At 47.0% G+C, this 23,614-nt stretch overlaps 2 protein-coding genes across 17 annotated transcripts in view; both read right to left on the minus strand.

The window, feature by feature from the left end:
- Positions 1-131: 131 nt before the first annotated feature.
- Positions 132-20,577, minus strand: CPNE9 (copine family member 9). Of its 9 annotated transcripts, XM_045832115.1 has the most exons (21): positions 20,406-20,577; positions 19,871-19,911; positions 19,699-19,745; positions 19,489-19,592; positions 18,993-19,029; positions 18,776-18,778; positions 18,429-18,505; positions 14,882-14,945; positions 14,666-14,769; positions 14,323-14,427; positions 12,934-12,975; positions 12,539-12,614; positions 12,386-12,439; positions 11,917-11,978; positions 11,119-11,165; positions 10,052-10,233; positions 9,652-9,779; positions 5,192-5,294; positions 4,530-4,587; positions 4,078-4,151; positions 132-532 (listed from the first exon to the last, which is right to left on the minus strand). In XM_045832115.1, the coding sequence occupies exons 1-21, from the start codon at positions 20,471-20,473 to the stop codon at positions 347-349; spliced, it is 1,662 nt and encodes a 553-aa protein (XP_045688071.1). In that variant the 5' UTR covers positions 20,474-20,577; the 3' UTR covers positions 132-346. The 9 variants fall into 9 exon arrangements, with proteins under 9 accessions (XP_045688071.1, XP_045688072.1, XP_045688073.1 ...); XM_045832116.1 differs by lacking the exon at positions 18,776-18,778; XM_045832117.1 differs by lacking the exons at positions 19,699-19,745; positions 19,871-19,911 and having other exon boundaries at positions 19,489-19,635.
- Positions 20,578-21,742: 1,165 nt separating this feature from the next.
- Positions 21,743-23,614, minus strand: part of MTMR14 (myotubularin related protein 14) — a 55,064-nt gene continuing 53,192 nt past the window's right edge. For 4 of the 8 annotated variants that reach the window (XM_045832448.1, XM_045832449.1, XM_045832451.1 and 1 more), the window contains one exon: positions 21,743-22,339. In XM_045832448.1, the coding sequence (XP_045688404.1) occupies positions 22,156-22,339 (184 nt within the window). In that variant the 3' untranslated portion in view covers positions 21,743-22,155. The remainder of the gene's footprint in view (positions 22,340-23,614) is intronic. The other 4 variants (XR_006784932.1, XM_045832453.1, XM_045832450.1 and 1 more) reach the window with 2 other exon arrangements.

Raw genomic sequence — 23,614 nt, forward strand, 5'->3', positions numbered from 1 at the left:
AAAAAATGATTGGATGAATGTTTAATAGGATGGGAATAAATCCTACCTGAAGTTATCCTCCCTCCTCTTAGTATTCCAAGCCCTGGGTCCCCTAGTCCACTTCTCCAAGACCCAAGAGACAGAAGTGGAGTAATTATTATTTTCAGCTTTATTATTGGCATAAAGGCAGGGAGGTGGTGATAGTGCCAGGTCCATCTGTGGGTGAGAGAGTGGAGGACTTGACACCCAGCACTGATCCTCTAAGCTGGCCTCCCAGTGAGTCACAGGGCTTTAGGTGCCTCTGGCTTTCAGCAGAAGCAGTAGATGGGTGGGTGGGCAGATTCCAGGCATTGGATAAGTAGGTTCCTTAGGGCTGCTTTTGAGCTGGGGTCAGGCTGGGATTTACAGGTGGTGGAGGACGAGGCTGGATGTCCCTGGTGCGCATATAGGACAGCAGCTGCTCTGGGATCTCTGCGAGCACATCCTTGGCTAGTCGGGCCATGCTCAACACTTGGTTCCCTGATCGGTCGACATAGTCTCGGAATGGGACAAACTAGAACAGAAACAGATAATCAGGTGTGAGTGGTGGCTAGCAGAGAGGGGAGTGGGGGAGAGGGGCAGTAGGGAGGCTTCCTCTTTGACCCCTAACATCCCTTTCTAAATATCCTCCTATCCTAGACAGGAGGATATTTTCTGTCTTTCTGATTTTGCTTTCTTTCTACCCATTTTTCTTCACCTCCTATTTACCCTCAGTCTACTCCAGTTTGGCTTCACTCAGTCTACCGAAACTACTTTTGGTACTGTTGTCAGTAGCCCTATGTTCCCAAATCAGTCCAGTGGGTAGGACTTGTCTGTCCTCATCTTGTTTCTCTTTCCATTACATTTGACCATATTCTTCCTGGATGCATCCTACTCTTGATGCACCACTCTGCTGGAGTTTTACCTCCCTTTCTGGACGAGCTTCCCCACCAGGCATTCCTCTGGGGTCTATCTGATCACTAAACCTGGTCCTTTCTCTCAATTCTCTTCCAGGATGATTTTATACATGTCTACAGTTGCCTGTATCACATCTTCATTCAGTTGTTTTAGATACCTCAAATCCAGTGTGTTCACAACTGAATTCTAACCCTTTCTGCCAAATCTGCCCCTCCTTCAATAAATGGAACTATCACTCATCCAATTGCTTAAGTTAGAAAATGGAGAATCGACTTCCGGCCAAGATGGAGGCGTAGGTAGACACACTGTGCCTCTTAGCACAACCAAAATAAGGACAACAAGTTAGAAACAAAAAACAACCAGTACCGACAGAAAATTGAACTGTATGGAAGTCCGACAACCAAGGAGTTAAAGAAGAAACATTCATCCAGACCAGTAGGAGGGGCGGAGTTGGGAAGCCGGGCAGAAAGGGGTAGCGGCAAAGTGGTGGCTGGTGGACCCCGGGCACACAGGGCAGCAGCTGGTGGACCCAGTGAGGCGGCGGATTATGGAGCGCAGAGCAGCGCACAAGGTGCTTGGCAGACCAGGCAGTCCCACATTCACACACAGATAAACCAGGCAAAACTGGAGAGTGAGATAGACCATGCAACCCAGGGTCCCAGCACGGGGAAATAAAGCCTCAAAACACCAATTGAAAACACCTGTGGGGGTTGAGGTGCTGGGAGAAACTCCCAGCCTCGCAGGAGAGTTCAATGGAGAGACCCACAGGGTCCCAGGACATACACAAACACACCCATGTGGGAATCAGCACCAGAAGGGCCCAATTTGCTTGTGGGAAGCGGTGGAGTGACCAAAATCTGGCAGAGAGCAGAGCAAGCACCATTGTTCCCTCTTGGACCCCTCCCCTACATACAGCATCACAACCCAGTGACTGGGTTGACCTACCCTGGTGAACACCTAAGGCTCTGCCCCTTACTACATAACAGGTGCGCTGAGACAAAAAAAAAAGAAAAGAAAAAAAAAGAAAATGGCCCAAATGAAAGAACAGATCAAAGTGCCCGAACAAATACAACTAAGCAACGAAGAGATAGCCAACCTATCAGATGTACAGTTCAAAACACTGGTAATCAGGATGCTCACAGAATTGGTTGAATATGGTCACAAATTGGATGAAAACATGAAGGCTATGCTAAGTGAAATAAAGGAAAATTTATTTGCTTTATTTCAGTACAGGAAACTAATAGTGATGGGAAGGAAACTGGGACTCAAATCAATGGAGTGGACCAGAAGGAAAAAACAGCAAATCAGAAAAGAATGAAGAAACAAGAATTCAAAAAACGAGGAGAAGCTTAGGATCCTCCAGGACATCTTTAAACATTCCAACACCTGAATTATAGGGGTACCAGAAGGACAAGAGGAAGAACAACAAGTGAAAAAGTTATTTGACAAATAATAAAGGAGAACTTCCCCAATCTGGCAAAAGAAATAGACTTCCAGGAAATCCAGGAAGTAGAGAGAGTCCTAAAGAAGTTGGACCCAAGGAGGAACACACCAAGGCACATCATAATTACATTACCCAAGATGAAAGATAAGGAAAGAATCTTAAAAGCAGCAAGAGAAAAGGAGACAGTTACCTACAAAGGAGTCCTCATAAGACTGTCAGCTGATTTGTCAAAAGAGATCTTACAGACAAGAAGGGGCTGGAAAGAAGTATTCCAAGTCATGAAAAGCAAGGACCTACATCCAAGATTACTCTATCCAGCAAAGCTTTCATTTACAATGGAAGGGCAGATAAAGTGCTTCCCCGATAAGGTCAAGTTAAAGGAGTTCATCATCACCAAGCCCTTATTATATGAAATATAATAGGGACTTGTCTAAGATAAAGAAGATAGAAAACATGTACAGTAAAATGACAGCAAACTCACAATTATTAACAACCACACCTAAAACAAAAACGAAAAGAAACTAAGTAAACAACTAGAACAGGAACAGGAACACAGAAATGGAGATGGCATGGAGGGTTAGCAACAAGGGAGTGGGAGGAGGAGAGAGGGGGAAAAAGTACAGCGAATAAGTAGCATAGATGGTAGGTAGAAAATAGGCAGGGGTAGGGTAATAATAGTATGGGAAATGTAGAAGCTGAAGAACTTATAAGTGTGACACATGGACATGAACTATGGGGGTGGAATGTGGGTGGGAGGGGATATGCAGGGTGGAGGGGAGTGAAGGGAGGAAAATGGGACAACTGTAATAACACAGTCAAGAAAATATATTTAAAAAATAAATAAAAGAAAATTGAGAATCATCCTTGAAGCCCCCCTCACACTCCATCACCATTTATCAGTCAACTGTTGTAAAAATTTTCTTAAGTAATATTTTGAACCTGCTTCTTCCCTCTATCCTCACTGCTTCTATTTCCATCTAGATCCCTGTCATCTTACTTCTACTACTTAAAGGCTTCTTTCACTAATAGGTCTACCTCCCTTCTCTCTTGCCCTGCTACAGTCTGCTCTCCATGAAGCAGAGATCCTCTTAAAATGAAAGTCTGACCATCTCACTTCCCTATGTAAAGTCATTTAAGAGCTTCCAATTTTTAAAGAACAAACCCCTAAATCTTCACCATGATCAGCAAAGCCTTGGCTTCCTCTTTCTCTCTGTCATTGTGATCCTGCCACCTTGGCCTCTTGCCTTTTCCATGATTGGACCAATTCTTCTGAGCCTCAGGGCCTTCTCACATGCTGCGCCTCTGCCTGTAATGCTTATACCTTGCTTTAGGTTTCAGCTCAAATATCATTTCTTCATGGAAGCCTTTCCTGACTACCCTACCAAAGACAGGTCCCTGTTACAGGCTCTCAGTGGCATGTGCTGTTCCTCTGGAGCACTTAGCACAATCTAATGAGATATTTAGCTGTGTGATTATTATTGGTTGTCTCCACTAGAGGGCAGGAGCCTTGGGGATCTCCTACACTATGGATCCACAACGGCTACCGCAACCTGTCTGTTTCTCACACAGATTTTATTCAATGAAAGCAGGAAGGCTGAAAGAGTGAGGGGGGAAAGTTGGGTGATTATGAAGGCAGAAGGTAAAGTGGCTGCCACCTTAGCCTCTCCTTCCCACCACGTTTTTCAGCTCCATGACTCTGTCTCCCAGGTCAGGTCTACCTGAACGATGTCCCGCTCAGCGTAGCGTCCCCTGGAGGACACGCGCACGTCATCACCATCCAACTCTTCCATTGCTGCAGAAAAGACACCTTCAACTGATTGGCCTCTGCCACACCAACCCAAGCTGCCCCCCTCCCTCTTAGCTCCCCTTTAGAGTCACCCTGAGAATACATAATGATTGTATCAGAATCCTACAAATATTAGACATTGTTATGGCATTATTATTATGCCTTCCCACATATTCCATCCTCCCAGGAATTCCAAGAGGGAAGTATTCAGATCAACAGCCTCAGTTATGATGAGGAACCAGGTTCATAAAAGATCTGTGATGTGGCCAAAGTCCAACCCAGGCATCCATCCTATCTTTTTTGGGAGGCAGCCTGAGTGCTCAGACTCTCCCCTATTTTCCTCAGTTCTTGGTCCCACTCATGGACAACACCCATCCTACTTACCTTCAAACATGGCTGGTCCCACACCAACAATAATAATAGACATGGGCAGTGAGGAGGCCTGTGAGGAAAAGAGAGTGAATGGCTGGGGTGAGTAGCCATAATAAAAGAGGTTACTGTTGGGAGCAATTCTCTCTGTATATGTTACATTTCTGTACATCTTGCAAGCAGAGGCACTGATTTCCTTTGTTCCAGACTATTTTTACAAGGACATCTGCATAACAAATAGCCTTGAAAGATATAGTGTCTTTCTTTAGACCAAAGGGCAGGTTTATTTAATGTCCAATATAATAAAATGTCTCACACTGGAACAAAGGGCAGGCATCCTTACTGCCCATTATAAAAGGTGTGGGTTCCCTAAACTCAGGGTTTCTGTCCCATAATGCAGCACACTGTGGGTGCAGGTGTCATGTGGCCCTCTTCACATCATCTTGTGGGAATTGGGACTTAGAGAATAAGAGAAAATGCCAATGCTCGAGCTACTGCTATTGCTGGGGGTAACAAAGTCCTTTGTCTCTGATCCATGAGTTTTATGTCTTCTGCCAGCATCCATGAAACTGGCAGGCTAAGGTGTTAGCTTTCATCCCCTTCACAGTTATTATTTAATTAAATTAATTTTAAATTCTCTACACCCCTCCCTGCCAAGCCCTCTTCCTCGGACTCACACTGACAATGGCCTCCTTGGTCTGTGTCATGTCAGAGATGACCCCGTCCGTGATGATGAGCAGAACATAGTACTGGGAACCATCAGAGATCTTGGCTGCAGCCCTGGGTGAGAGGCCAAGAAAACAATCTAGCTGAAAGCCCAGAGAGGCCAAGGGAAACACCATACTCCTAAAGCTTCCACAGCCAGCATGTATGTAGCAGGCAAGGATTGGGGCTTCTGAAGCTCATGCTCCTTCCCCAGACTGGCTACCTCCCCCTGCCTGCCATCCTTCCAGTAACATTTGTGAGACACTTACTATGGTAGATTTTGTGTTAGGCACTGAAGGTACACCATGGCAAAAAACAAATCTACCCCAGCCCACTCAATAGGAGGCAGACATTGATCCAAGAATCACTGACATATGTATAAAATTACATTTGTGACTAGTGCTGTGATAGAAAGGGACACTGTTGTGATAGTGTATGGGAGGGGATCCTGACATAGTCTAGGTCAGTGAAGGCTTATATAAGGAAACAATGTTTGAGGATGAAGGAGAAGCTAAGTGAAGGGGGGATCATTCCAGGCAAAAGGAACAGCATGGACAAAGGCCCTGTGATGGGACCGAAGGAAGCCCACCCTATCTGGAGCCCAGAAAGTGAGAGAAGCATAGTGGGCCATGTGGGTAGGGCAGGAGCCAGACCACACAGGGCTTTGTAGTTCCTGAAAAGATTTTGGTATTTATACAAGAGCATGACCAAAGGCTGAAGGCCTCCTTTCTTCCCTCTTCTCACCTATTTTGTCTCTCTCCCTCCTCCCCTCTGCTGACTATATCCCATTTCCTGGGCAGGTGGGTTCTCAGCCAGTCTGACTGCTGCTCCCAGCACTCCTTTTCCTTCTCTTACGATCAATCTTTGTGTCTAACAGTGTTCCATTTCAAAAGGACTTCAGAAGTAACTGAGTCCAGTCTCCTTATTTTATGTATCAGGAACACAAGGCCTTGAGACAACACAAAGGCCATGACAGACCCAGGTCTCTTGACAGCCGTGTGAGGGTTGGAAAGGTAAAATTATATCATCCAATAAAGTAGTTCCTAGCTACATGTGGCTATTGAAATTTAAATGAATTAAGTTAAATAGAATTAAACATTTAGTTCCTTGTTCACCCTAGCTACAGCTCAAGGGTTCAAGTGCCCAATGTCCACAGGTAGCTTGGTGGCTACTATATTGGACATCACAGATATAGAACATTTCCATCATTGCAGGAGGTTGTATTGGACTGTGCTGATATTTAAGCCTGATATCTAAAAAATAAAAAATCAGAGAAAAGCATGGTGAAGTATTCAAATAGCTGTGACTCAGTTTGCCCAGTGCCTAGGGTGGGATTGGGTTATAATCTTCCTTATCAGCCTCTGTTCTTTTTCTGAATTCTGGCCATAGCCACCCAAAGGCCTGGACTAGTACTGTTTCCTGTTGCTCATTCATTTTACAAGTATCACTGCACATCTGCTACGTGTCAGGCACCAAGCTCGGTGCTGAGCATGCAGCAGAGAATAGGATATTGTCCTGGTGGAGATGGATGCTTACACTATTAAGATTCATTGAGGTTAAGGCTTTGAGGACATGTCATTGAATGTAAGACCTGAAAATGAAGATGGCATACAAATTAGCCAGGTGAAGGTACTATTGTTGGGGTGGGGGACAGAGAGGAAACTACAGGGAAGGTGTTCCAGATAGAGGATTTGCATGTGCAAACCAAGATTCCAGGTGGCACATGTAGGACTGTAGAAGAGAGATGAGGCTGGCACAGTGGGTGAGGGCTAGAAGGGTTTGGGGACGTGGAAGGTACATCTTTGGCTTCCTATAGATACTTGGCATTACCAAAGCCATTTAGACCCTTGAGATGGGTGACTTGTGAGAGGAGACCAGTCTGTGCCCCACTTGGCTATTGGGTGGGAAAAAAAAACAGTCATTTGTGATCATCAGAATCATGGCTGCACACCTGACGTACATGATCTAATTTAATCCTTATCACCATTCTAAGGAGGAACATTTTTATTCCTACTTTTAAAATGAGAAAACTGAAGTTCAGAGATGTTAAGCCATGGTCCAAGCCCATGCTTCACCAGCTGAGCCTAAAGCCTGAGCTCTTGGTGCCTTTTCTTCATCCCTAGCCTGCTCTTTGAATACTCCATTCTGTATACACAGCACATTCCAATCCTAGTATACTGTTCACTCTTTCCTGAGCTTGCCCCTTCATGCCTCTGTGCTTTCCACATGCGGTTCCTTCTGCCAGGCCTACTCTACTCCCTTCTCTACACCCAGCATGGCAGTCTCCTCCATGAGTAGGCTGCCTTGGCTTTCTCAGACTTGGTTACACCCTCCTCTGCTCTTCCTTTGCCTTCTAGGATACTGTCCACTGAGATAGGCTGTCTGTCCTTCCAAATGGGTTCTCACACCCCTGAAGGTACTACCTTGTGTGTCTATGGGGACCCAAGGCAACAGAATACTTGGAGCATCCACTCTACTCTATGATCCTGTGGATAAAGCTAGGATGACTCTACGTATACTTAAAACACTTTATTTTCTAAATTAAAGCAAACATGGACACTGTGAAAACAGTGTAAAATTTGCGTGCACTTTTAAGAAAAAATTGGGGACTTCAAAGACATTTTCAGTCTGACTGCTTTCAGCTGGGCTCCCAGGGTCCGCCGGGGGAAGCAGTCACTTGCCTTTGCTGACAGGCGGACTTGCTGGAAAAGTCTGGGAAGCTCTGTCCTACAGAAGATAATGATTTATTTATATTTCTGTCTCTTGCACCAAGGCAGGAGCTCCCAAGGGCAGAGACTAGATCTGATTCATCTGTGAGTCTCCAGTGCCCCAACAGAGAACTGAGCACCCAGCAGATGGGCTTTGAATAGTAATGACTATAATAATAGTAACAGTAATAGCTAACAATCTGATGATGTGGATATTATTGTTAGCATTTTACAACTGAGGAAGCAGGCACAAGGAGGTTAAGAGTCTTACCCAAAGTCTCACAGCTAGTGAGTGGCAAAGCAGGTGTATTAGCCAGTCGGATTCCACGTCCCACATTCATGTTACATCACCCCTCTTCTTAATGTTTATTAGATCAATGAGTGAATGAATCAGTGAACTTGTCCAAGATAATATTTGAGAAGTCTGTTTAATAACAACTAAAGAATAGGTTCAGGCTCCACTATTTAGTGAAAAAAAGTCAGCAGTGAAATATCACATGTAATTTGACTGCAATTATGTATGCATAAGGAGAAGATGGTTAAGAACTACATACATATATCCATATTCCCCTTGGCAGTACTTCTTATTTCATTTCTCCATTCTTGAAATTTTCTATACCAATGTAATGTATGATGTTACTTTTATAATGAAAAAAACTATTATCCTTATTGTGAATTAGAAAATAAATCTTTATTAGGGAAAAAGAAAGTCTATGGATGTATAATCTCCCTGAAATCCTTCTACTTTTATTCTTTTTTGCTTGTTTGTTTTATCTTTTTACTTTTAAGCTTTCTGAGGTACTTCGTTTTAGTTAGGATTCTTCTATTCAGCAGTTAGTTCAATTTATTTATTTTTAAAATTCAATCAGAGACTCTTTTTCTTTTAGTAGGTGAGCTTACCCAATTTATGTTTATTGACACATTTGGTTTTAGTTCTGTCATTTTATTTTACTTGCATTTAAAAAATAATTTGATATGTGATCTGGGATTTCCTAACTTTGTATACTTTTATTCTGAAAATTTGGAGTTACATATATATATATTTCAAGTTATAAGAGAAGTTTATTTAGAAAGTTAGAGAGGTAGTAGAAGTGAGCCAGCTGGGCTGTGTGGACTCAGGAAACAAGTTACAGAGGCAAAAGAAGGGCCTTTGGAGCTTAGAAGAGAGAAAGGCAAAGGTAATGTTCCTGGGGGAGGGAACAGCACAGGCATGCTCCAGAGAGGGAGCGATGCTTATATTTTTCAATCTACCATTTTTTGAGCACTTACGGTGCTAATAATCTTTATATTGTTATTAAATTTTAACCTTCCAATAACCCTATAAAGAAGGAGCTATTGTTTTCCATCATTACATCCACTGATGGATGAAATGGAAGCTCAGAGAGGCTAAATTGCATAAGATCACGTGGTTAGTGAATGATGAGACCAGGATCACTCCCAGATCTAATGTCAAATTTGTGACTTAACTGTAGGCATTTGTCTTTTCCCCCCACACATGAGGCTTGAATTGTTGTTCCCAGGGAGTGGGGGTAGGGTAGTTCGTTGATACCCTCTCTGCCCAAGAATAAGGCATTTTATAACCCTTTTATACCAAAGCCTGGCTAACACAAACTTTTACCCTCTCCCCAAAGCACAAGTTCTCTAGGAGTGGTCCTAACTATCCTTGGGAGGTCATTCCCATCTCTGGGTCCTCATTCTTTTCAAACCCCATCCGGTTCCCTTACCTGGCCACCTGGTTGATGACAGGAGCGAAATAGGTGGGCCCATAGAGCTGCACTGTGCGCAGGCTCTGGAAGTAGCTCTCCAACACGCCCTCAATGCCCGCACAGTTGGGGTCCTCATCATTGTTGTTCTGTCAGGGAAGATGTCCTGCTGGGCTGAGCCCATGCAGGGTATGCCCAGTAGTGCTCTGATCCCAGCTCACTCCTTCCTTTTTCCATCACTCTCTTTCATGCTCCCCTCCAAACTCCAGCCCTGCTACCCTCCCAGCTCTTCTACCCTATCGTAGCTTTCTGCTCCTCTGCAGATCCATGACCCTTAGAAGAAATGTAAGTAGAAGATATTTGTCAACTTGTGTGGGCCAGATGCCAGGGCATGGAGTGTAGGCTCTGGCCCATACCATACCAGGGGGAACTGGTGGGAGATCCGTCCCTCTGGGGGCAGCTTGGCCCCAAAGCCGTAGGCTGGGAAGAGCTTGTCACTGTCATAGTCCTGGATGATTTCTCCCACTGCCTTGAGGGCCATGGCATAGGCGCTGAGCTGGTAGGGACTCATGTAGTGCAGGGAGGTGGGCTGCAGGGGATTCCCTGTAGGGACACAGGAGCCCCAGCCTCATGGCCACCTTGCACATCCACCTATTCATCTGCCTGTCCTTGTATGCATCCATCCATGCATTTATTCACTCTTTACCCATGTACCCCCTCATTATTTTACCCAATCATCCATATGTTCATTTACCCACCTGTCTACCCACCAATCCTTAATTGATCCATTGATTTATCCACCTATCTACACATTCACCCATTTGCTGGCATAAATCCCTCTATCAGTCTACCTATTCACCTCTATCCATCTGCCTTTCTGTTCTCTTATCCATCCATCCATCCATCCATCCATCCATCCCTCCAACCATCCATCCATCCATCCCTCCAACCATCCATATAGCCAAATTCTTCTGTCTACCCACCCATTCACCCCTATGCATTCCACTCATTCACTTGCCTGTCTATCCTCATATGGATCCATCCACCTGTCCACTCATTCATTCCTCATCTGCTTACCCTTTGTTGCCCCCAGTTTAAGCATCTGGCCACTTATCCACCCACATACTCATCCATGCATCCTATCGTCCTCAGTCTCCAACATCTACCAGCTCTGTTCATTTATCTACCTACCCAATCATCACTCACTAATCTATCCATCTCTCCTTAAACCCCTATTCTCTCCCATTCATCTACTTCTTGAGCTATGCATCCATTAAACTTTCTTGATACATTTACCCACCTATTTTTCTGTGCCCTTTGCCCACCCTTACACCCAATAATCTCCCCCCAATATTCCTGCCCCAGTATCAGCTGGCTGAGCTTAGCTTCAAGCCTGGGCTTCCTAGTAGGTGAACTCTTATCCCTAGCTTGGAATCCAGGCCAGTGATAAGGACTTCCTCCACATCCCATTCCCCAAACATGCCTCACCATTAGAAGCTGTGAAGTCAATGGCTACTGTGAAGTTCAGCTGGGTCCTGTCAGGAAAGTAGATGGATTGAGAAGTAAGGGACTAATACTCATGATACCAGTATTTCTTAAACACTAGTGTACATATGAATCACCTGGGGATCATGTTAAATTGTAGATTCTGATCTAGATTGTCTGGGTGGAACCCGAGTTTCTACATTTCTAACAAACTCCCAAGTGATGCAGATGCTGATGGTCCATGGAGCACACTTTGGGTAGCAGAAATAAATGCCTACTCTGTGACAAGTACATTACATGTACTTTAACATAACCCTTACTATATTCCTAAAGTGGTAATTAATATCTCCATGTTACATAGGAGAAAAGTGAGGATGAGAGAAGCAAAGTACCTTTCCCAGGACTGCCTGCCTCCACTGAACCAAACAGAATGAGTCTATAGTCTGTCCCTCTTGCCTGGGCATAACTTTCATATGGGTCTCAGTCAGATTACTGGCTCCACCTTGGAAGACCACTAAGCCATAATCTTAGAACTGGCTCTAATCAGCAGCCGCTGCTGCTCACCTACCCATGGCTTCACTACAGCCATGATTTTAGGGGGCTAGAAGCTGTGGATGAAGCCTCAGAATGAGAACTAAAATTGGCAACACTATGCATTTTACAGAGCACTTTGTGTTTTTCCGATGTTTTCAAATTTATCTTCATGATCTCATTGGACCCTGAACTTCATAAATAAGAAAACTAAGGCTCAGATCTGGGAGGAACTCATTGTTTTAGCCCAGAGCTTGGCCTGTGACTCACCCTCCTTTGATATAATCGACGAAAGTGAATTCCGAGTCCACAGAGAAGGAAAGCAGTGTCACCTGTGGGACAGAAGAGGCAACCCTGCTACTTTGGAAGGGGCAGTAGGGTGGCAGCAGGGACAGAGACCCATTATGCCACCCCTGCTCCACCCTGTCCCACCTTGTCCAGTTTTGGAACGGGCAAAAGAGGGAAGCTGTTAGGAACATATTTGGATTTCCAAAAGTATATTAAATTGGGAAATACACCTTAGGTTTTAAAAAAGAATTCCACAAAAGAGTGAAGATCAAAAAATTTCCACAGTTGAGAAAAAAGAGAGAAAAACGTAATGGTGCCACTTTGTGCCCAACATTATTAATCCAAGTGATCTGTGCCCACAGCCTTCCAGTACCCCAACTTTGTCATGCTGTGTCAATACAGACAGAAACAGAAAGATTCAGGGAGGGTCAGAGCTCCAGGGAGCACTCACAGTTCCCGAGTTGACGTATTTCTTCTTCTTACATTTCTTACGAGGGTTAAGTACCTACGGTGATGGTGGGAAACAGAGGAAGAGAACTACAGACTAAGCACTCTGAAATGGAAGGAGGACCTGGGTGACGGGGGATGGGGCTGGAGCTCTCACCTCATACACTGTAAACTGGTTCTGGGCCTTGCTCAGCTCCCGATAGCTGGTGGTGAACTCACCAATGAAGTCGTGGCTGCAATGAAGTCAGGGGTGGGTGAGCAGTAGCTACTGCTGGCTTGGAGCCAGCCCTAAAACCATCCTTTTATTCTCATTGTCCCCTGCCTCTACTTGGGCTGCAGGGCATTGGGGCTGGGGCCAGAAGAGTGGCCAAGCTCAGGGGGAGAGAAGGGAAGAGACAGTGTACTGGAGAGACAACTGAGGGGATCAGCTATACTCAAGGCCCTGGTATCTATCATCACCCTTCCTGGTTCCCAAAGACACTTGCGATTTCCTAGTGAATGCACTGCATCTTATAGGGAACTGTGTGGGTTAAGTACAGAAGGAAGTTCCACCTGCCATCCCGGTCCCAGTCATACACATCAATCTTCACTGTTCTGAAATGCAAAAGATAGAGATGGGCTGGGTGTGAGTGATAAATCTTAGAGACACCTTCACCCCTTAACCATACACAAGTTATCTTCCCATCCACCCACCAGATCTTCCCTCAACATTCCTCCCCTTTGTCCATCCATCCATTCATCAGTCCATGCAATTCCTGACTACCTACTGCCACTACCACTACTATTACTACTACCACTGCCATTTGTACTACTGTTGCTATTCTTTCCCACTTACTGAGTCTTACTTTATTCCAAGTATTGTTCTCAGAACTCTTTCAGATTGTCTCATTTAATTTATCAACCACCTTATAAAGTAAGTACTACTATTTTACTTTTTGGATAATGAAACCAAGGTATAAAAATCAGTAATTTGACTAAGGATCATAAGTGAGCTGAGATTTAAACTCAGACATTTTGGTTCCAAAGACTTGTTCTTAACTACTATGCCTAAGTCATCCCGTGTGTCCACCTATGTGTGTGGCAGTCCATTCAATCATCTCTCTATCCATCTAGCCACCCAATTACTTGTACATTTGCCAATCCAATAACATATTAATTCCTGTCTTTGTCCATCCATCTAACTATACATCTAGCCATTCACTGACTTACTGATGCATGGAGACATCCATCTGTCTGTCCATTCATCTATCTAACAAAATACCCATTCATCTGATATCTGTCCATCTGATGTCCATTCATCTACATAACCGACCATTTATGTGGCCATCCATCCTTCCATCCACCCACTTATCTTCACACTGCACATTTATCAGTTCATATGGTCAGCCTATCCATCTACTTATCCATCCATTCATCTGTCCATACATCAATCTACCTGTCACTTCACTTATTTTTTCTCCTGCTTTTCCAATCATCCCTCTGCTTCTCTAGCCTCCACCAATCTCATATAGCTATCCAATGATTCACCCATTTACTCATTCATCCATTAATCCATCCATCATCTGTCTATCCACTAATCAAGCTATCAGTCCACTTATCCATTCATCTATCTCTCCTACCTACTCATCAATCCTCTTATAATACCCACCCATATACCCATCCATCCAGTCACCAGTTTATTCATTCATCTGACAATCCATCCATGTATCTGCTCATTCATTTGTTCATTTGCTCGCCCATCCATCCATCCATCCATCCATCCATCCATCCATCCACTTATTCATCCATGTAGCTATCTGTTTCTCTATCCAGTCATCTCCATATCCAAAACTGTCTCACTGAGCAGGATGCTCAAACACTATTATGACCCTTCTGCCATGCTTCTGGGGCCCCACTCTCATGCCTTTGTCTTTGTACTTCCTAGTTTATATTGAAGCAGACCTGTCATAGTCTCCATTGCACAGTGCACGCACGGGGATGCTGAAGGGCTGCCACACGGGGTTCAGTGTGTTTTTGATAACTTCTGTCTTGTGGCAGATGGTGAACCTGGAGAGGAGCAAGAGGATTATAACCTGCCTTTGGGTAGGACTGAGCCCAGAGAGAGGGCCTGATACTTTTAGAGATTCCTGGGATTCTTCCACTTGTTAAACACATATTGTGTGCTGCCTTGAGTGAATTCTGGACTCAGGTCCCAGTGGAGTCTAAGATGTCCAGCCTAAGAGCCTTAATGGGCCATGGTCACAGCAGGGGAGGTGGGGTGGCACTGGAGGGTGTAGTGACTCACGTGCCATCCTCATTGCTCCTGTAGAACACAAGGAAGGGGTCTGATTTCCCAAAGAAGTCCTTCTTGTCTAGCTTGTTTGCACACAGCTGCATGGTAGCAATGTCCTAGGGATGAAGTTGGACTATTAACCTCAAATTTCTGACAGCCTCAGACAACCCACTAAAGGAGTGGAGAGAGAAGCAAGCCTCCTCGGTCTAGCATGTGGCCCTTACTAACCCGACAATTGCTAAGCTCCTCTGCAGTCAGCAATATGGTCCCACACTTCTTGCCTGGTACACCCCTGGAAGTAGAAAAAGCCTCTTTGTGAGGGAGGAAGAGTAGGCAACAAAGATTGGGGTGGCCAATTTGGGATTGGGTGGGTGGGCCAAGGGATTCAATTTGCCATTTACTGGCAGTCCTCTGAGTGTGTTGCCTTCTATCCTGCATGACTCCTAGTGAGGAAGGAATAAACTTTGACTGGAGAGGGGTCTATAGTCTGAAATGATAGTCTAGGCAAACATCTCAATAGTAGCATGGGAAAGACATAGGATTTAGAGTCTTGGACAAGTAATTTCCCCTTTCTTTGGGCCCTAGTTCCCCCCCGCCCCCATGAGATGGGAATCATGCCCCTAATAGGGCTGTGAAGAGATCTGAATGAGTGCATAGAAAGAAAAACATTATAGACATGACGGTGGTTCTGTTTCTCAAAGCAGACCCTGGTGTCTACTATATGCCAGATACTGTGCTAGGTATGAATTGGTCAGCTGGCACTGTCCAGCTCTGCTAGACTCTGGCCTCAGGCAGTTTCCAGGAGGAGATGGGATGTCAAAGCCAACAGCAAAGTAGAGGATAATGTAGCGGTTCTGAATAAGAGAGAGGGATTTCTATCCAGACCTAGGGCAAAGGGCTGGTTTGTTAGGTCAAAGATGCTGTGCTTTCAAGAGACTGTGAAGAGTGAAATAAAAAAGACAGGGGCAGCCTTAACCTCTCCTGACCCATGTGCATGAAGGACACCCATCCTCAACTTGCCTTGGGTCTCCAAGCAGTCAGGGACCTTGATGATATGGACCAGTGAACCCTGACCCTCGAAAGGATCCCAAGTATGGGAGAGAGAAAGCTAGGTCAGGAGTGTTCCAGGTTCAAGTTCTGGCTTCAACTTGCTATGTGATTTTCTCCTTCTTTAAAATGAGAATGCTGAACCACTTCTTTGGCTTCTTTGATCTCTGACCTTTTGTGCTTTAAAAAGATAAGTGTGATGAGTACAGGGATTCTTCACTTGCACATTTAGGACAAAGTCATGGATCCTACTGCCTTTTCACTGTTTTTTGCCTCTTTGATGTTCTCCCTCACCTCCTCACCCAATGTAAATTCCAGTCAATGATTATAATAATCACCACCCTTTTCTCTTGCCCTTCTCTCACTTTGATATACCTATTTTGCAGAACAGCAGCCCTAGTTAAATCCAAATCTCTGCCAAACCTGTACTACACCTATGCAACTGAATATGGCCAGAGGGAAAAACATGATCATGCTAACTGGTTTCATTTTAAATGCATTGCCACAAACCTCAAGAGGGTTCTTAATCATACTATACATCCCAAGATCCCTTACTCTTCGGTTCTGATAGATGGCAGTTTTACTCCTCCACTCTCCTCAAACCTGAAAAGTCTCCTCCCCCATCCTCCCACTCAGCCAATGACTTCGTTTCCTACTTCACTGACAAAACTGAAGCAACCAGAAGAGAATGTCCACAGATCTACCAACACACCTCCCTGGCTCCAGTATCTTCACCCACACCACTGTCTTCCTACAGTTGCTATAAATGACTATTCATGTGCCTAATTTATCCCTCCCCTGTGTGCTAAATTCCATATCCTCTTGCCTACACAAGGACACCACTCCAGCAATTCCCCCCCTCATTTTGTTATGTCAATTTTTCAGTTAACATACGAGTGTGTATAATTTTTCTCATGGTAAAAAATTACAAAACTTTTTTTGACCTCACTTTCCTTTCTATCTACCCCTCCTTTTCTCTTCTACTCTTTGCAGCAACCCCCATTGAAAGATTCCTTGACTCCCATTCTTCTGTTCATTCTTTCCTAAATCTCTCCAACTGTCACCTCTACCTCTCCTTCAAAACTCTGCTTCTCAGAGTCACCACTGACCTCCATCTTGCTAAATCCAATGGCCAATTTTGAATTCTCACCTTACTTGACCTGCAGAAGCATTCAACATTGTTAGTCACTTTCTCCTCCTTGATCCACATGTCCTTCACTTTGCTTCCAGGACAACACCACCTTCTCTTGGCTCTCCTCCTACTTCATTAACACTATTTTTTAGTCTCCTTTTCTAGTTCCAACTCCTGAAGTCTCAGTCCTGGGTCTTCTTTCTCTCTCCTTACTCCCTTGGTGAGCTCATCTAGTCTCGTGGCCTTAAAGAGCAGCTAAGACTCATGTATCTTATCACCTGTTTGACATGTCCACCCAGATATCTAATAAAAATTATGAAATTCAACAAGTCAGACTGAACTCCTGATTGAATCATCCATAAGCTTACTCCCCCTCCTTTTTTTTTTTTACCATCTCAGTTTATGGAAACTCCATTCTTCCTGTTGTTTAGACAAAAGGCCTTGGTGTCACCCTTGATTTCTCTTTTCCTCTTACATCCATATTCAGTCTGTCAGGAATCTGTTGGCTCCACCTTCAAGATATATCCAGAATCTGACAACTTCTTCCCTCCTTCACTACAACCACCTGGGATCACTGTAATAGCCTTGCAGTTGCCTCCCTGCTTCTACATTTGTCTTCCCAAGATTTATCCTAAATCTTGCAGCCAGCATCATCCTTTGAAAGCATTGTCAGATCGTGTCACTTCTCTGCTCAGAACCCTCCAGTGACTCCCAACTCAGAGTAGAAGCTAAAGTCTTGACAGTCTATAAGGCTTTCACTGTTAATTCTCCAACCTCACTTCCTCCTTTCTTCCCCCTTGCTCCCTTTGCCCTAGCCACACTGGCCTCTTGCTGCTCTTTGAGCATATCAGGCTTTAGCACTGCCAGTTCCCTCTGCCTTGAACGTCCTGCATGGCTTACTCCCTTACTTCCTCCAGGTCGTTGCTCCAAAGTTACCTCACCAAGAGGCCTACTTAACCATTTTGTTAAATATTGCAACTCCCACCGACCCAGCATTTCCAATCCCCCTAATTCCGCTCTACTTAGCCTTTTCCCAATGGCACTTACTGTCTTCTAATATATTATGTAATTAACTCATTTATTATGACTATTTTGTAGGTCTTACCCCCCTTCTATGGTGTAAGCTCCTTGAGGGCAGGAACCTTTGTTTCATCCATCACTACAACCTAAGCTCTTTGAACAGTGGCTGACATAGAGCATATACCCATTACTATTTGTGGAACGGATAAATCTCTGGTGCCTAGCACAAGGTATGGCATGTAAAACATGCTAATAAATATTTAGTGAATAATGGAAATTTCAGAGGTCTTGACTTAGTGACTAGAAGCCTTCTGAAGGAGAAGGGCTTGGAAGTGGACTTTAAAGGTTGAAAGACTCAGAAAAAGAGTGAGGAGAGAGAAAAGACATGTCAAGCCTGAGACTGACTTTAGCCAAGTCCTTGAGATTGGAGTCTCCCCAGAGTGTGATGGGAACCACTGGAGGCTCCTTGGGGGGGGCGGAATCCCAGCTTCCGGTACTACTGTGTCAGCAGCATCTTTGGGACGAAAATTTGGGGGCACCCACCCTTCCCCTTTCACCCCTTCCAGTTCAGCTCACGTGAGGGGTCGCTCTACGCGGCTGCCCTGGCCTCCAATCACCTCTCCCAGGGCCAGAAACGCTTGTCCCAGGAAATCCTGCAGCGGGAAACGGAGTCAGCAAGACCGGGAGGCAGAATCCCAGCCCCGCCCTGGCGATCAGCCCAGCCCAGCCCAGCTGCAACGACCACAGGAGGCGGGACCTCGCAAGAACCACCGCCCAACAAATGCTTTAAAGGAGAGGGTGGGGGCAGGGGAGAGGGGTCCAAGGCAAGCTCCTCTTCTTGGTCCTGCCATTGCTTACTCCAGGTTGCCATCCCGCCTCTCACCTCCACCCTTCTTACCCCTCCCAACCAGGTTCAGCCTCACCTTCTGCAGGACCCAGCAGCATCAGAGAAGGAAGAGGAGCAGTGAGTAAGAGGCACAGGTGGGAAACCAAGGCAGGAGCAGGAGAGGAGGGCCAGGAGGGTGGGTTCGGACTGAAGAAGGTGGAGTCAGGATTGAGGGGTAGGAGGGTTCCAAAGAGGGTCATTTAACACTCGGAGTGCTGCCTGTACGCCCAGCCCGCGAGGGGACGCTCGCTCACCGGCTTGGAAATGTTGGTTTTGGAGTCCACGTTGTACCTGGAAAGAGAGTGGAACCAGAGTGGGGTGGGGCTCGTGGGAGAGTCCTGGTTAAAATTGTAAGTGGAGGGAGAGGCTTGGACCCAGATTACACTTGGATACCCTTTTTGGGGCAGGAGTCAGAGTCGGAGTGTCAGGCCTGGGGCGAGGCAGGGTCGGGGCTGGCCAGGGGGCGGGGTCTTGTGGGGCGGGACCTAGATGGAGGTGGAGGTAAATTACGGAGCAGATTTATGGGCAGGATCAGGCCCGGGGTGTGAACTAGATTGGATGTAACCTAAGGGCAGGGCCAAACTAGACTTGGGGGCGGAGCTATGACTGGAGCGGATCCCTTCTGAGTGGGACCAAACCGGAGCCGGGGGAGAAACCAGCCCCAGAGGCCAGGCGGGGGCGTGGCCAGCCAGAATTTCAGGTGGATCCAGGTCGGGGGCGGTCCAAGCCAGAATACTGGGCGGGGCTCACACATCGAAGCGCAGATTTTGCTTTTCTTCAAAGAAATAATCAAGGACGAATTTGCGCACGAAGTCTGGGTTCAGTGTATTGTCGATCACCTCCGTCCGTCCGAACTGGATCGAGGGGTGGGGTGGGTTCCGAGAGTCAGCGCTGGGCCTGCAAAGGGGGGAGGTGATTCCCGGGGGCAGCTCTGGGCTGGAAGAGGGCTCTCCGACTCACCTCCCGCCACTCCTGGCTGGCCCGGCTCTGCGTGTAAAGCACCACCACTGCAGGAGGGAGTGGGGGCGGGGAGGGAAGGACGTCTGGTCAGTCTGCACCCCCTCCCCGCTCCTCAGTCCTCAATCACTGCCGCACACCAAGTTCCTCCCCGCCCCGCCCTGGTGCCGCCTACTGGGGTCGGACTTGGAGAAGGTGTCGAGGTCCAGCAGGTTCCTAGAGAAAGCGACAGACAGACGGACAAAGGATAGATCATTCTGAAGCCCACCGCCTCGGCTCTCCCCTGAGTTGGGCCCCCGGGGGAGGCATGGGGCTCAGATGGCGCCTTCCTTCCTCATTACTACATCCAGACGCGTTGTTAGCACCCTGGACAGCACCGGAAATCTCTGCCCAAGGACTGTACCCTCCGACTGGACGCGCCCGTGTCCACACTGTCTCCAGGGGCCCAGGAATGAGGGTTAGCCCCAGAACTTTGTCCTCCTGGGGCCTAGGTCCTACTGGAACCTTGCGACCTATCCCTTGAACCCGCAGGCTGAGTGAGCCCTCTTTTGCTGGTGGGGCTCAAGGAAACCCCCTCCCCAAACCCGGAGTCTGCATCCGCGATTTTCCATCCCCAGATGCTTCTTCCCCCTGGGTCTGGCCGCTGTCCGAGCCCCGAAGCCGGTTGGGTCTAGGGCAGTGCCCGAGCCCTCTCCAGTTGACCAGCTCACCGGCAGGACACGGTAATTTCAATCTTGGTGGCCGGGACGCTGCGCTCAGAGGTTCCGCTGAGAGACATGGCCGGTCCGGCAGCAGGAGCCCCGGAAGGCTAAGGGTAGCAGCGGTGGCGGGCCGGCCCAGGTGCCGCCGCCGCCGCGGCTGCACTCCCTCCAGCCCGGTGTTCTCTCCCGCCCGCTGCTCACGCCTCGACTGTGGCCGCCTGCGGCAGCGACTCCAGATGGCAACACAGCCCCGCCCAGCCCTGCGGGTGGCCCCCGCCCCATTAGAGCAGCCTCGGGCCCCGGAACCTTACCCAGACCTCAACTCCAACACACACCTTGGGAGAATCCTTCCCGTGCTTTTCTCCGGGCCCAATCCCCAGCCCCCTGCAGAGCTGTCCGCGGTGCTGAAGGGTTGGGGGCGCCTGGTAAGCAATTGAGACCTTTCCTCTACCCGAGCACTCTGTCTACAATCTGTTCCTCTCCCTCACCACTCCTGCCCTTCCTAGGTCTCTGAATAGGAAGGGTTATACATTTGCTCTCCTTCGCTGTGTGACCTTGGGCAAATTACTCAACATCTCTGTGGTTCCATCTCTTCATTGGTAGAAAGGCAATTATATAGCATCTACTTGGGGTGTTGTAAAATTTTGAAATAATTCACGCAAAGGACTTGGCACAGAGGATTGTACACAGTAAGTTCTCAAATATTTGCTGGCATTATTTACTTCCTCTGGGCATTCACACCAATGACCTCTTTCGTATTAAGAGTCAGTGTTCAGTAAATGGTGGCCATTATTAACAGTACTGTACAAGGCCTTTGCCCAGGTCTTTGAATCCTAGACTTTATGGTGTTAGAAATGCTGATACTACATGAGGATGCAACCCAATCTAGGTTATACTGTAGATGAGGTGGTGGTCACACAGATCCACCCTCCCCACACCAAGAGCCTCCAAAGCCCCAGAAGCCAGTCCTTCCACTATAAACAGGATCTGCCAGTTGCCTGTACCAGAACTGAGCTGCCTCCAGAACTTGATAAAAACGAACACACACACCCCAGCCCATTCCCAGCTAAATGAAGATATAGCAATGTCAAGTCTAAATTTTAGGCAGCCCTAAGAACCTGCATGGATAAACATATTCCCTAGGTGACTAGGGCCTACTCAGGCCTGAGGACAACTGTTTCACCCCTTAACAGCTTGACTACATGTTCTGACTTCACAGACTATCGTGACTCGGGAGTTGAGGTCCACCTCCTAAACCCCCTCTTCCAGCACAAGGAAGGACAATGAGAACCCTCCAAGTAACTTCACAAAGACAGCAATACAATGAGGATGCCAGACAGCTGCTGTTTAGAAAGACTCTGATTTTATTTTGTTATGTGTCAAACTGCCTATTCTCAGTGCAGGTGACCCCCTCCTCCCCAGGAAACAAGAATGGAAAAGGGGGTTCCTTTCCTGAAGTCTTGGCCTCCAGAAGGCCCCAGGGAAACCCCACACAGTTATGAGTTGGCAGGAATCCTAGCAAAGACTAGGGTGGGTGGGAGGCAGTGACAAGAGGCGTGACGGTCATCAGTCAGGAAGCTGGGCGTTGGAGAACCCTGTCCTTGGCTCTGCTCTGCTGTGGGGCTGCCATGTGCATGGTGGACATGGGGGAGAGAGGAGACTTCCCCTGATGTTGAATGACCCCTTGGCTGGGCATGGCTTTGATTCCACTCAGGGCTCAGGTGAGAGAGAGGCATAAAGCTGTTGTGGGCTGGCTGCTTCATAAGGCGCTGCTGCTGGTGCCCCGGAGCCCAACACCACGGACAAACTGCTCCAGCAGGCCCCCAATGGCACCAGAGGGACTGGGGGCTGCTGCCCGAAGCCCCACTGTGCTGCTGTATGCGGCCAAGAAGGCTGAGCGCACCTCCTGCAGCCGAGTCTCCCGTTCACTCAGGGCTGCAAGCCTGTGGAGAGGAAAGAACAACGAACACATTACCGTGGGGGCAGGATCCAACATCACCCTCACGCCGCAATGCTTATCCTTCTACCTTCACAGTGCAAGGCCAACATCTGTCCTGTGGTCCTACTACCCTTATGGTTCAGGCCCCAAATATTTGACCCTGTTCCTCTCTTAAAACTATTCCTCTCAGTTCTCAGGTTACTGTTTCTACTGGAAGCAGCACCTTTTACTGGGGCACTGGCCTAGCTTTCTATGGGAAATAACCATCTCTGGGTAATCTGAAAGGGCAGAGCCAAGCAGGAGGGAGTTTGCTCCAACAGCTGTTGGCTTCCATTCCTTAGTAAGAACAAGCTGAGGTACAAGTCTTATGTCTAACTGTAGAGAGAGACCCTAACCGGGCATCAGGATTTGGCTGACCAGAGGTCTCAACTTTGTTGAGGCCAGGACCTGGAGCATCCTGGGAGTAAGGTCTTGGCAGTACCCTAGAGAGGCCAGGGTCCTCACTGGAAATCCCCAAAGCTCTAGTTACACCTTCAGTCACTGTGGTTCCAGGTAAATAGCTAGTAAAGTGCCCGCTTTTCCAGCAGTATTCTTCTGACGACATGTACCTTTCCTTCCCTGGCCACTGCAGACACTGATCACAGATAGAGGGCAGAAAGCCCCTCTTCTCTCCCTGCCTGGAACTGTAAGTCAAGAAGGGGAATCCGTGCACGAAGACTCAGGCTTATCAACATGTGAATTCCATATAAGGCTGTTTGACACATTGAAGGATTTTTTTTTTAAGATTTTACTTATTTTTACAGAAGGGAAGGGTGGGAGAAAGAGAGGGAGAGAAACATCAATCAGTTGCCTTTCGAATGCCCCCAACCCAGGTACCTGACCAGAAATCAAACAGGCGACCTTTCAGCTTGTGGGACAACAACGCCCAACCCACTGGCCCACACTAGTCAGGGCCTGAAGGGTTCTTTAATGAAAGAGGCCTGAGATACCAGCCACATCCAGCTCCTGAACTAAAAGGTATGCAGTGTAGAGGTGGGAGGGACATGGGATCCAAGGAAAGGTCAGGACTCAGATGGAGGGAGAGAGGGGATACACCTACATTAAAATGAACCCTCATGTTCCCATCCACCTAAGCACAACAACTAGCCCCGACTTACTCCAGAATTTCCCCAGAGACCAATCCCTGGGTAATCTATCCCCAGAATCTGTCAGAAACAGCAAAAATGCCCGCAATTCCCAAGCCCAAATGATGTGCACCCCAGGGCCTGGGGAACAGATG

The sequence above is a fragment of the Phyllostomus hastatus genome, unplaced genomic scaffold (assembly GCF_019186645.2).
Source record: "Phyllostomus hastatus isolate PE091 unplaced genomic scaffold, TTU_PhHast_1.1 phas_contig_16, whole genome shotgun sequence".
In the NCBI taxonomy this organism is placed as follows: Eukaryota; Metazoa; Chordata; class Mammalia; order Chiroptera; family Phyllostomidae; genus Phyllostomus; species Phyllostomus hastatus.

Excerpts from the sequence above, each read along its gene's own strand:
- CPNE9 (XM_045832115.1), bottom strand. The coding sequence starts at position 20,473 with ATGTCTCTCAGCGGAACCTCTGAGCGCAGCGTCCCGGCCACCAAGATT. Across the intron at positions 14,770-14,881 it reads AGGAGCTTAGCAATTGTCGG|GACATTGCTACCATGCAGCT; the intron begins GTTAGTAAGGGC and ends CTTCATCCCTAG. Across the intron at positions 12,615-12,933 it reads GACTGGGACCGGGATGGCAG|CCACGACTTCATTGGTGAGT; the intron begins GTGGAACTTCCT and ends ACTTCATTGCAG.